The sequence below is a fragment of the Periplaneta americana genome, chromosome 15 (assembly GCF_040183065.1).
Source record: "Periplaneta americana isolate PAMFEO1 chromosome 15, P.americana_PAMFEO1_priV1, whole genome shotgun sequence".
Lineage (NCBI taxonomy): Eukaryota > Metazoa > Arthropoda > Insecta > Blattodea > Blattidae > Periplaneta > Periplaneta americana.
The window spans coordinates 8,654,460-8,667,796 of record NC_091131.1 but is presented as its reverse complement, the minus strand read 5'-3'; the positions used below and the strand labels follow the sequence as shown (position 1 = coordinate 8,667,796).

At 37.5% G+C, this 13,337-nt stretch overlaps 1 protein-coding gene and 1 long non-coding RNA gene across 7 annotated transcripts in view; both read left to right on the top strand.

The window, feature by feature from the left end:
- The window catches only part of LOC138714615 (uncharacterized), a 183,315-nt gene that overhangs the window by 151,029 nt on the left and 18,949 nt on the right, over positions 1 to 13,337 (top strand). The gene's annotated exons all lie outside the window — the stretch shown is intronic.
- Positions 1 to 13,337, top strand: part of LOC138714612 (putative fatty acyl-CoA reductase CG5065) — a 233,714-nt gene that overhangs the window by 209,930 nt on the left and 10,447 nt on the right. For all 6 annotated transcript variants that reach the window (XR_011336046.1, XM_069846640.1, XM_069846637.1 and 3 more), the window contains exons 6-8: positions 1,442 to 1,634; positions 5,547 to 5,786; positions 9,422 to 9,679. Coding sequence is in view for 5 of the 6 variants with exons in the window: in XM_069846640.1 (XP_069702741.1) it covers positions 1,442 to 1,634; positions 5,547 to 5,786; positions 9,422 to 9,679 (691 nt within the window). In the remaining variant the exon portion in view is untranslated. The remainder of the gene's footprint in view (positions 1 to 1,441; positions 1,635 to 5,546; positions 5,787 to 9,421; positions 9,680 to 13,337) is intronic.

Sequence of the window (13,337 nt, the reverse complement as noted above, 5' to 3'; positions counted from 1 at the left end):
GGAGTTCCAGAAACGAATTGCTGATGCTGTGAAAGCGGAAGAATAGTGACCTGTCTTATGGCAAGGCATAGATTAAAGCATACGGAGAAGATCATCATCATCATCTGCATTACGGTGTGGACCATAAGATCTGTTCCACTCCAATCAAATCAAAACTGGTCCCTCCATCTTTTTGTGGCTCTTCCTGGGTTTCTTCTCCCACGGGGGTCATGATTGTATATTGTTCTAGTAATTGATGTTTCTGGCATACGATGTATATGCTCCCTCCAATAGTTTTGATGTCTTCTTATTATATCTATAATATTTTGCATGTTCAATTCAGATCTAATGTCTTCACTTCTCTTTTTATCAAGTAGTTTATAGCCAGCCACAAACCTCAAAAATTTCATTTCAACAGCCTCAATTCTTCTCTCGTCTTTCTTCCTTAAAACCCAGATACGGAGAAGATTATATTGTTAATTCATAATGTAATTGAATTAAAATATTTTCACAATTCAGAGCAGCAAAGTGTAGTACTGGGTGTTCATTTCAAAGTGTGTCATGACGTCACTGTTGTTGGGTCACCGATTTGAAGCGAGTTTCAGTTTATATGTTAGAGAAGTTGCCTATTATTTAAGGCGTTCTTCAATCTGAACTTGAGAACGTGTACGGTATAACTTGAACGTCGTAGCAACAGATGGCGGTCTGTATGGTCTGTGTGCTACCATAACCTCTTTCGAACTGTGTTTTGCGCCGGCAAGTCGTACGCAGGGTATTTGTTATCATCGGTTGCATACGGTAACATTCCACAACACAAATCAAATGCTCCGTGTCCATGTTGACCGTCGAAGTTAATGTCAACAAATACGTAAGTAATCGTCTTAACCCTCTCCCCATATCCCGACAGTACGTATTTCCAAACAGTTCACATTCCTGCCACTACCGGCGTTACCGTACGTATCGGCACGTACTCTTCAGAATGAACGCCGTACTTGCTAGCCAACTTCTCTGCCTCTTAGATTATACACCTGAGCTGCGGAAGTGTAGGAAGATTGAATTCTCTAGGCTCATCAGCTAGCCACATGACGGCATACAGCGAGCCAAGACACATTTTGAAGTGAACACCCAGTAGTTACGTGGCTATCATGTAGTCATGGCCATCTTGACAATCTCCTAATATAAGTACATGTTCAAAGTTCTAAAAAAAACAAAGGAATTGCTATATTAAACTCATGTTAAACGTGCATTTAGATATAAACTTGTTCAGTGTTATGACTAAGAATGTGGCGTCGCGCCGTAGCCTGTCTTTCTCTCGTTAGCCACGACTTTTACGTAGTGACATATGTGCCGAGGCCTGTATTTTTCGTTTGCCTCGCATGGCATAGTGTAGTTCAATAAAAATAATGTTAAAGTAATGTGTAATGTTGTGGAGCTATGGTCATACTGTTTTCTTTTGTTTCAGTATTGTCGTCTTGTCGAGAACCTGTCGCAGGTTGGGTGGACAACTGGAATGGACCAACCGGTATCATAGCTGCAGCAGGCAAAGGATTTTTCCGTACTATGTTGTGCCATGAAAGCAAAACAGCTGATGTGGTACCTGTTGATATCGTAATCAACCTTATGATCTGTGCAGCTTGGAGAACAGCTACTGTCAGGTACTTGGATTTATTCATTCCTATGTACACTGATGTTCAAAGATACCTGACCCACGGTCGACTTCAGTAGTTGGAATTTATAAAACAGTTATATTACCGGTTCTTCTGTGTGGTTGTGAAACTTGGACTCTCACTTTGAGAGAGAAACAGAGATTAAGGAAAATATCTGGGGCTAAGAGGGATGAAGTTACACAATGCAGAACTGCACGCATTGTATTCTTTACCTGATATAATTAGGAACATTAAATCCAGACGTTTGAGATGGACAGGACATGTAGCACGTATGGGCGTATACAGAAATGCATATATGTATAGTGTTATAGTCCCGTCGCTCTAATTTCCGGCAGCCAATCGCATTGCAGGTCGGCTACATTTAAACGTGTGCGTCTTGTGATTCGCTGAGGAAGACGTTATTCATTTCTTAAGGCTCGATAAATACTTAATGTAATCGCCCGCCATTTTGGCTCTTTCGTTGGCGTTCGCAGAAAGCACACGAAGACGTTTTTTTCCACTCAATTATTTGCTGAATTACAGTGTGTTTGATTTATTATCATAGGAGCTACGACATGATGATGTTTAACGGTGTGGCAAATAGATTCCTCATATGGTAGCTCGACAACGAAAGAACAAAAATGGCGAACGATAGACTACCTAGACTTTATAAAGTCTTCACTTCCTAAGACGTAAGCAAAAAGGAGGAGTCACGCCGGGAATAACAGCGTCGCGACTATAGTTGGGAGGCCGGAGGAAAAAAGACCTTTGGGGAGGCCCAGACGTAGATGGGAAGATAATATTAAAATGGATTTGAGGGAGGTGGGATATTATGGTAGAGACTGGATTAATCTTGCCATCAGTCCCTGTTAATTCATAATGGGACTGATGGCGGGCTTATGTGAGGGGGGGGGGGGGGCAATGAACCTCCGGGTTCTTTAAAAGCCATTTGTAAGTAAATATCGTTATTTTTACTGTCAATGCAAGTTATCTTGAACCTTCTGAGCAGGGACAGAGGGGCAGAGGGAAGGAAGCGCGTAACGTGGGTGGAGCTAACTGAGTTGTTTGCGCATGCTCCGCAGCATAATCTCTTGTCAAGAAACATAGAGCTATTTCCTTCACTGCGTACCAGTAGTGTTACCATGGAGCAGCAACTACAGGGTAGTAATTATGGTGAAATCACACCACCGTGGAGAAAAAGTAACGCTGTTATCCATAGCCGAGAAAGAGAAATTATCGCAAATATAATAAAATTAAGCGTTGCGAGGAGGAAAAATTAAACAAATATTTGCTGGAACCTCTTGCTAAGGAATATGAGAGAGCGGCTAAATACTCTGGCAAAAGTATTAGTTCCGTGAAGAGAATTAAGAATAATATTGAATTACAACCGAATGAACCTCACAAAATACTCGGGAAAGAATAGTTATGTAATGTTTATAAATTATTGCTATAATAGTTATGTACAATAGTGTGTGTACTGTGAACGACATAATGAATTACTGTTGTAAGTTATTATTTTCTTATAGTTCTACTAAACATATTATTTCATTCCAGAATTAGGACTTGTGTAAAGTTGAAGTGGACGACTTCGATCAACACGTTATTCGGGATACAATCGAAGAATTCTATCGTGTTCAGAAAGTAGTACATAGTCTACGATTAAGAAGATAATTCCGAATGGATAATGCCATTGACGAAATAATTAATTTTGGAACAAGCGATGATGGCAGCAATGATAGGGATATGGATTGTGTATAATTGTAAATTAATGTAAATTCAAATAATAAGCCTGTAAAACATTGTTATAAGAATATGTACATATTAGCTGAAGGTGTAAGTCATGCAGGCCTATATAATGTACAGAAGTAGCTGTAGTAACTCCTCCATTGCCGGTCCCCAGCCCGGATGAGAGAGGAGTGTACACACGATTATAATTAAATACTTACTCATTACAGGTTAATTAAAGCTTGCTACAAAACTATGTTCTCCTCTCAAAACCGGAGTATCGAGAGAAGATGATGTCTGTATTGAACCAAGTTCTTTTACAGTAGAGAGCCGTAAGGTAAAAGAACCAACGTTTTCTAAAAAGAGTCACGTTACCCGAGGGAGGGGCACCCTTGCCGTGCCGTTACGTTGATGAGTACACGCCGTACCGTGCAGTTCCAAAGACAGACTTACAGGATGTAAGGTTCAAGATAACTTGCAATGACAGTACTAATTATTATTATTGCTATTACTGCTTTTTTGGCTCTACTTGTCCGTATAGAGTAAAACTTGTATTCTCACAAAGACTAGGAATTTTCCTTTGTAATCCTGGATAGCGCAGTCAGTATAGCGCTGGCCTTCTGTACTCGAGGTTACAGGTTCGATCCCGACCCAGGTCGATGGCATTTAAGTGTGCTTAAATGCGACAAGCTCATGTCAGTAAAGATACTGGCACACCGGTGACACTGATATAACCTCGGCAGTTGCAAGCGTCGTTAAATAAACCATTTTTTTTTTTAATTGTTTTTCCTTTGTAATGTGGCATAACTACAGTATCGCTGCTTTCCACATTTCGCATAGGACATTTTGTTAGTAGGGTATTTTGAACAGTTGTGTTTCAAGTGACTTTGCTATTACTGTTGTAGCTGATAAAATTATTGAGATCATTGCAATTTCTTTATGCTTCTAAATGTTCGTAATTTTATTTTTTAGGAGAGAGGAGGAGGAAAATAAAGAGTGACGGGAATGTTTCAGATTAATTATGATTAGGGGTGTGATTTTATGGTGATTATTTTACCCTGATTGCTGTGATTAAAACTGGCTTAATTTCGACGAATATTTCGTAAAAAAAAAAAGAAGAAGAAGAAATTTCGTGAATATTTCACATCTTAAGAAAACTTAAAAGATTATACATATATATATATATATATATATATATATATATATATATATTTATTTATTTATTTATCATTATTGAAACAGCCCCTTTGAAACTAACAGAAAATTGTTTGCATCATTAATTAAATTTATAATTTAATTCCATTTGACTGTTAGGGAGTGACGGCTTTGCCTTCTTGATCACATTAAGGCAATTGTTATGGAAAAGAGAAATAATGTTGTCTGCTTGCATTTCTCTCTGGAAGTAGACCGTGAAACTGTGCGTACATCGTTGTCACATGTCACACGCGTGTAGTGCTGAATGGTCAGATAGGTAGAAATGTTCGTGTATATGTTATAATGAAAAAAAAAGTTTCATAAAACCCGGTATTTTTTTTTTTTAATATAGTGATTATTAAGCATTTTCGTAGATATCTACCATGTTCTCGAAAATTCGCGGTACAATTCAATTTTTGAGTTTCATTAAGGGATTTGCATTTTCCATGCATAAAATTAAGTTAGAATAACTCTTCTCGGGTTCTCAGCCAGGTGAGTTGGAGATTAGCTTCCAAGCTTTTGACGGCTAGCTCTGCCATCTTCTTTAGGGAATGAAGTGATGTGGGACCGTGTCTAGCCAGTAGTAACTAGCTCCTGATTGGCTACCACTTCCACCAACCAGAATGCGCCTGGTGGTCGGGACTAGGAACTAGCTCCTGATTGGCCCATAGCGGGAAGTCCTACTTTTGCATATATACCGGCTAGACATGGTCCCACATCACTTCATTCCCTGAAGAAGATGGCAGAGCTAGCCGTCGAAAGCTTGGAAGCAATTCTCCAACTCACCTGGCTGAGAACCCGAGAAGAGTTATTCTACATCAAACGCCGGGAAAGCCTCAAGTCATAAAATTAAGTTTTTAACACATTTTACGTATATCATTAATACCAAAAAATCACACCCCTAATTGTGAACCTTTTACAGCATTGAATGGTCTGTACTGTTGATCTGTGTGAAATGAATAGCTGAAGTTTCCAGAATCTTGTCGATATTTTTGTTCGCAGACCTGATGGCATTGCAGTGTACAATTGCTGTACAGGGATACAGAAGCCTATCACATGGAAGGAGTTTGTAGATCTGTGTTTCGTGTACATGAGGAGACACCCACTAGGTGACGTCATCTGGTATCCAGATGGCAAGTGTAGGTCGAACTGGGTGCTCAACTCGCTGTGCACGCTCACTCTCCACATAATTCCTGCTCACTTACTTGACTTCTTCAGTAGAATCGTTGGCAAGAAAGCAATGTAAGTTGGAGGTATTTACTTACTAATTTCTTGAAATATGGTTGCGCTATTCCAGAGGTAAGCAACATTTTCATTCCTAAGCCGAATTTATCACAGCTGTGACTGAAATATTATTCTCTAGCTTACAAGAGGTTTTGTTGTTTGTCCATTATGTGATGTATAGGGATAAGATATACTGAGTGTTCAGTTCAAAGTGTGTCATGGCTCGCTGTATGCCGTCATGTGGCTAGCCGATGAGCCTAGAGAATTCAATCTTCCTACACTTCCGCAGAGGTGTATTACTTATGTGTGCCAGAGAAGTTGCCTAGCAAGTACAGCATTCATTCTGAAGAGTACTTACTGATATCTACTGTAATGCCGGTAGTGGCAGGAATGTGAACTGTTTGGAAACACGTACTGAGGTGAGTTTTTTTCTTACTGTCGGGATATGGGGAGAGGGTTAAGACGATTTCTTACGTATTTGTTGACATTAACTTTGACGGTCAACATGGACACAGAGCATTCGATTTTTATTGTGGAATGTTGCCGTACGCAACCGATGATAACAAATACCCTGCATACGACTTGGCCGCACAAAACACAGTTCGAAAGAGGTTATGGTAGCACTCAGACCGTACAGACCGCCATCTGTTGCTACGACGTTCAAGTTATACCATACACGTTCTCAAGTTCAGATTGAATGCCTTGATTAATAGGCAACTTCTCTGACATAAAAGCTGAAACTTGCTTCAAATCACTGACTCACAACAGTGACGTCATGACACATTTTGAAATGAACACCCAGTAGTAATGCTGCCAAAATCTGTATCGATATTTTCATGACTATTACACTTTCTCTACGTCATACTACTTTTAACCAATAAAATGGTATGGAATGATGTGTTTCAACCAATCATGGCTACTTAAACTACAATTTTTATCACTTTCCTTTCATTTGTTTGTTTTTATCACCTCCCTAGCATTTATTTCTTTGTTTGCCAACATTGTACTTTCAATAATTGTACCTTTTAAAATTATTCATCTTATTTCATCATCCTTGATTAAAACTTTTCTATCATTTATCTTGTTTATATTATTTAGGTTATGTTATAGCTTCTGCTGTATGAAATTATGGATAGTCACGTATCAGAGATTGTTTAATATATATTGATCATTGAAGTGGAATGCAACTGTTTTAATAAAAATGAAAGTGAATCAACAAAGCCTTCTTGATTAGTAATTGTCTGTAGAGTTCAATGAAGATTGTATAGTTGGCATAACTGGTAACAAGAGAACAGCTCCTCATAATACATTACTGCCATCTAGCAGAATATTTGTAACGATGAGATGGTACAGTAATACTTTTTTTTTTTTGTTCATATTTTTTGTAAATGATATTTCTTGTAAAAGACATGGGTCCAAGAGACCTGGTACTTTTAATAAAACATCTTTAAAAAAACATTTTCAAGACAGTTTAACCTCTTCCGTTACTAATTATTTTACCAGTTTTGCGAAAAAAAGTGTCATATTTTTTTATTTTCGTAAAGAGGTCATTTAATATTGCAGAATCACTGTACATCACTAATTTTCTTACATACTTAAAAAATCACTATGAAGTAGAGAATGGGACTCAAACGAGTTAACTTGGGTTAATAAGGGAAGTGGTGGTTAATATGTTAGTAAGTCAATATTTTATTGTATTAGAGTACTTTATTTCTTCTAATCTTAATATACTTTCTTCTAATCGTGTAATAGTCAATTAAATCCCACTTGAGTTCTAATTTTCTCTAGATAAGTCGAAACCTCTAGTGAGATTACTGTTGATAAAAACAAAAACAAAAACAAAAAAAGTTTTATACAAAAGCTGTTGGAGATAAACAATACAATATGATACCAGTGTTCGACAAAAGTTAGTTATTTAGGCATACAGTAAACTTTATTTTTTTTTTAAATGGCACCCTATATTAAAATTTACATATTCCGAATTTCCATTAAATTTTACATATGAATGTGTAGAAATTTTACTCATTCAGACGTTGTAGAGCAGATGTCTCAATAGGGCCTTCTCGGAGCACTTCCTCCTCTCTCTCTCTCTCTCTCTCTTTTTTCAATGTAAGAGTGGAACAAGATGCGGGAACAGTTCGTGTATCTCCGGATGACGTCATTGACCGAAACGTTTGAATAGACATTTGTAACCGCTACGATTTTGTCTCCATCTCTGAGGAAAGAATGTCCTTATACCGCAAATATATGAAGAAATAAAAGCTTTCATAGGGAAAGCGAAATTGTGGGAGTTGCAAGTTTCAGTGGATAACTGTTACCACCTTATTAATCTAAAATTGTTACCTAATTTGAATCAAGACCAGTATAACAAATATAATGAAGTACTGAAGGACTTGAGAAAAGATTTGAGAGGGCATATCATAAGAATACGTACCTTAACAATCAACAAGTTTATTTGTAATTTTATTATTATTATTATTATTATTATTATTATTATTATTATTATTTAATTGAATTATATTTTATTAAATATAGTATGAACTTAAAAAAAGGAAGATACCAAAAACCATTTACTAGAAATGAAGTATTTTGTTGTTCAGTCAACTGTCCGAAAACAGATCTGAACCTCACATGTGATATCAACAATTCACCACTTATGAGGCAACTAGGCCACGAGATAATGGGATAGGGTAGCCAGTTCCTTGTGCTTAAATAATTACGTAACATGTATGGTTATTCATGCTTCAGATGTCTTCGTTTTACTCATAATATATAATTAGAAAATACACTTATTACTATTATTATTATTATTATTATTATTATTATTATTATTATTTAATTGAATTATATTTTATTAAATATAGTATGAACTTAAAAAAAGGAAGATACCAAAAACCATTTACTAGAAATGAAGTATTTTGTTGTTCAGTCAACTGTCCGAAAACAGATCTGAACCTCACATGTGATATCAACAATTCACCACTTATGAGGCAACTAGGCCACGAGATAATGGGATAGGGTAGCCAGTTCCTTGTGCTTAAATAATTACGTAACATGTATGGTTATTCATGCTTCAGATGTCTTCGTTTTACTCATAATATATAATTAGAAAATACACTTATTACTATTATTATTATTATTATTATTATTATTATTATTACTGCAAACGACTTATGAAATTTTATTCCTACTCAAAACAACCGTCTATTTTGACAGTATAACTCAAAAGTGCCACTTTGTGGAATTTCTCCCGCGACAGTTACAGCTTAGCTCACTCATGCTTGTAACATAAATCAGCGATCGGCTATCTTCGGGTATTGCGCTTATCTCTTCAGCTGACTACGCTATCTACATTTGCTCTGTGTAACAACTTTTATGCATTGGCCTTGAGACGCCTGTTGTAGAGGTACGAGCAGAAATGGGTGGGGGAAACCAGGCTGCGAATAACCACTTGGATGAACAGTACTATCACATACTACAAAAGTGGCTTGTGTTTACAGCTAATATTTCTTTGTCACTTACTGCAAGCTTTTGCACAATTTTGCTATGCACAGCTACAGTGGTGTTACTTATTTTGAAGTGACAGAAATATATTACATGATTTTATGTAGAACATAAGAGTTTCACTGACTGAGATTTGTGTGTGTTGTCAGCATGGTACGAGTACAGAACAAGTTAGACAAAGCAGCCAAGTGTCTGGAATACTTCTCCACGCAGCAGTGGCGGTTTTCTGATGAGAACGTCCAGCATCTGAACGGACTGTTGAGTCCAGACGATAGGCGGACATTTCAATTTGATGTCCGGGAAATCCATTGGCCGACATACATTGAAAGCTACGTTCTCGGTATCCGACACTTCATCTTCAAGGAACATCCCAGCTCTCTACCCAAAGCAAGGAAACAACTTCAAAAGTGAGTATAGTGTGGTGTTTTAAAAGTCTGAATGCATTCTGATTTGTATTTACAGAAAGTCAAACAACATAGGAAATTAGTATGTAAATGGGAAAAATGTCCCTTACATAGGTAGTGTAGCCATTGGACTTAGGCATGTTGCGATTACAGACCTGATCTTGTGATCCCTGCTGTTGTGAAGAGTTTCGCCAAATGGGTATGAACCAGTGGCGGCTGATTGACTGAGGCAAGTGAGGCCGGGCCTCAGTCACTTGGCTTAACTGAAATCAAATTTTGTGTTTTTATATAATGTATTAGTTATTTGAATGAAGCATATATCGCTGTAGAAGTATTTGAAAACTTTGTAGTGTATATAGACCTGTTTTGCAGTAAAATTTGTTCCTGAGGCCAGGATCACTCATGCCGGGTCTGGTTTCTGCATTCCGTGGGACTTTGATGTTGGGCTTGAAAGGCTGTAGCTGAGGCACAATTCGTCTGGCCTCGTGGCCTGGTCAGGTTTCACTCTTCCCATTCATGGGCCGGTCTTAAGGGTACAGTAGCGTGCAAATTAATCCGAACAACGTAATTACTTATGCAAAAACACTCAAACGGGATAAAAAAAGGTTCTAAGACATACCTCAGTAATCTATGTGGCCTCCATTGTTCCTAATAACAGCTCTGAGACGTTTTGGCATGGATTCCACTAATTTCCCACAAATATTCTTCATTTCTTCATCGCGAAACCATACACCAATGAGGGCAGAAATCATCATCTCCTTTGTAGAACAATCCATTTTTTGCATTCTTCTTTTGCAAATTGACCACAAGTTCTCAATGGGGTTGATGTCGGGAGAGTTGCCTGGCCAGGGGAGTACCTGAATATTCTTCTTGTTGAAGAATTCTGTAGTTTTTCGAGACGTATGGCATGGTGCCAGTTCTTGTTGGAACACACCTCTGCCATCCGGAAATGATTTTTGCGGCTGGGGTACGATTCTGGTTTCCAATAAGTGAATATATTTGTCAGAATTCATCATTCCCTTGATAAGTATTAATGCTCCAGGCCCTTCATGTGTAAAACAACCCCAAAACATTACTTTAGGGGGGTATTTGGGTGCTTGTTGGAGATGAGCTGCTGTTACTTTTTCGGATCCTTTCCGTACGTAAGAAACACGGTGGCCGTGGACCTCAAAATGAGACTCATCGGAAAAAAGTACATTCTTCCAGTCATTCACTGTCCAGTGTTGATGTATAGTAATTTTGCCCACATTAAGCGTTTTTTGCACATAACAGGGGTTAGCAGCTGCTTCTTAATAGGCTTACGAGCCCTTCTTCCAGCTTCCAAAAGCCTACGCCGCACTGTTGTGACGTGAATATTCGCCCCAGTGGTAGCCATTAACTCGCGGGTTAAGTCGACAGCAGTTAGTCTAGGATTTAATTTACTTTTCCTGACAATTAAACGATCATCTGCAGATACCTACGACATGGCTGACAATTTTTTTGACAGATAATCTTAAACGCGAGTTTCTATTGCATCCTGGTATGGGCAACATAAATGGTTAAGTGGTAATGTGGTGCAAAATAAACTTTTCTGTTGGCCTTGTTTGTTGCTGTCAATGGAAAAAAAAATAAATAAAAAAAGAAGAAAGGGGAATTTCAACACATACTTTTCAGCTGAGCATAATGTGTGTTGCTTCATCACACTCAAACAATCACTGGAACAAACTCACAGCATAACTTATTTAGTGAGTGACATTATTTTTCATTAATAATAATAATAATAATAATAATAATAATAATAATAATAATAATACAGTAACAATATTAATATATAACAATAATAATTAATATCATGAATAAACATTTCCTATCGGAGGCACTCAAACTATGTAGTTGCATCTGGCCTCACCGAGAATTTCGATCACCGGCCGCTGCTGGTATGAACCCAAGACATGAGCTAAAGTTTCAACCTCACTGTGGCAACACCTACAGTGGGTTATTGTCTTGAGTTCTGCCTGGAACAGCATGAACAGGAGCAGCATTACTGGTCATCTTTAGCGCATCTCTTGACTCAGAGATAGCTGCATGATGTCTGACCCAGCTGTTTACAGAAGTGAAGTCTTGATATAAGCTGACCCCTTTACCTTTTTGTGGCAGTTGACCCCATTTATTAAATTCTTCAAAGCGCAAAATTTTCCTGAGTTTCCTTGAGTCTGTTAGACCTCTTTTGTTCTTAATGGTATGAAAGATGTAGGTTCAATTTCAGGTTGAGAGAAAGCATTTTTCTCTTCACTGTGACTTCGAGAACAACTCTGGGTTAGGGTAAGCAGACATTCTCATTTATCCTGGACTGGACAAGTCCTCATCTGGCTCTTTTCGTTAAAATGTGAAAATATCTTTTCTTTGCCTAAACATAATTCCAACAATCTTACAATGTTAAGTTACTTAAGTTTACAGGATTGGCTTTTAAGCAATATTGCAAGCTTATGTTATGATGCTTCCCAAGATTCGGAAAGACACACCACAATGAAGGTGACCATTTGTTTTAAAATTGCAGAGTATGCAACTGACATATTTGAAGTATTGTCCCTTCCCCCCCCCCTCCCCTCAAATTAAGCTCAGCGGTCAAGTTTGCCCCCAATTTATGGTATGAAAAAAAGTTCATTTTAAAGATAAGAAAACTTTTTCCATAATTCATTCCTTCAGACACTTAACCAATGTTTTACCTCTCAGCCTTAAAAAGAACCTGATCCAAACTTTAGCGATGCCCCACTTCGATTATTGCGATTCTCTATTCACGAATCTAAATACTGATCTTGCCCATAGACTACAGCGTGTTCACAATATCTGCGTTCGTTTCGTTTGTAACATTAGAAAATTCGGTCATGTAACACCATCACTAGAATTGTTGTCTTGGAGTCCACTTAAAGAAAGAAGATTCTTCAACTCTCTCTTATTACTATTTAAAATCATCCACACCTCCACACCCTCTTAACTAGCATCTCGTTTTGTTTACCTTTCACTACCTCGAACCCGGAACATGTACCTTCTCTCTATTCCTCTGCACAGAACATCCTTCTACTCATCATCTTTCAGCGTATCTATTCCATGCCTCGAATTCTCTCCCTAACCATGTCAGAGATTGTCGGACAATATCAAAATTCAAATTTAAATTAAAAAATCACATTCTAGTTCATGGAATTGCTTGTTGAACACCTGTCAGGTTGCGCAACTTCACCTTAACCCATGACATATAGTAAATATTGTAACTATGCTGTTGTAAAATTGACAATTAATAGGTAATGTATTTATTATTATTATTATTATCAGTTATCAATATCATCATTGCTATCTCTGTTTTCTTTCTTTTTTCTTGTATTAGCTCGATGAGACCTCTACAGTGTTCTTTTGACTCTGTTGACCCTCTATAGGGCTTTAACTTAATACGTATTATTTTCATCAATGTTTGTATTTCTTTTTTGTATTTATATGTGCTGTCTGGTAGGATGGAAGAGAAGGCCTTATGGCCTTAATCCTGTCAGATTAAGTAAATAAATTAATTAAATTAAATTAAATTAAATTAAATTATAATAGAAAGTATGCCATGCAATATATCTTAAAATGTAAAGGTAAAAAAAAAAAAAAATCTTGCCTCCTTCCATCCCCGCCTCCCCCGATTTAA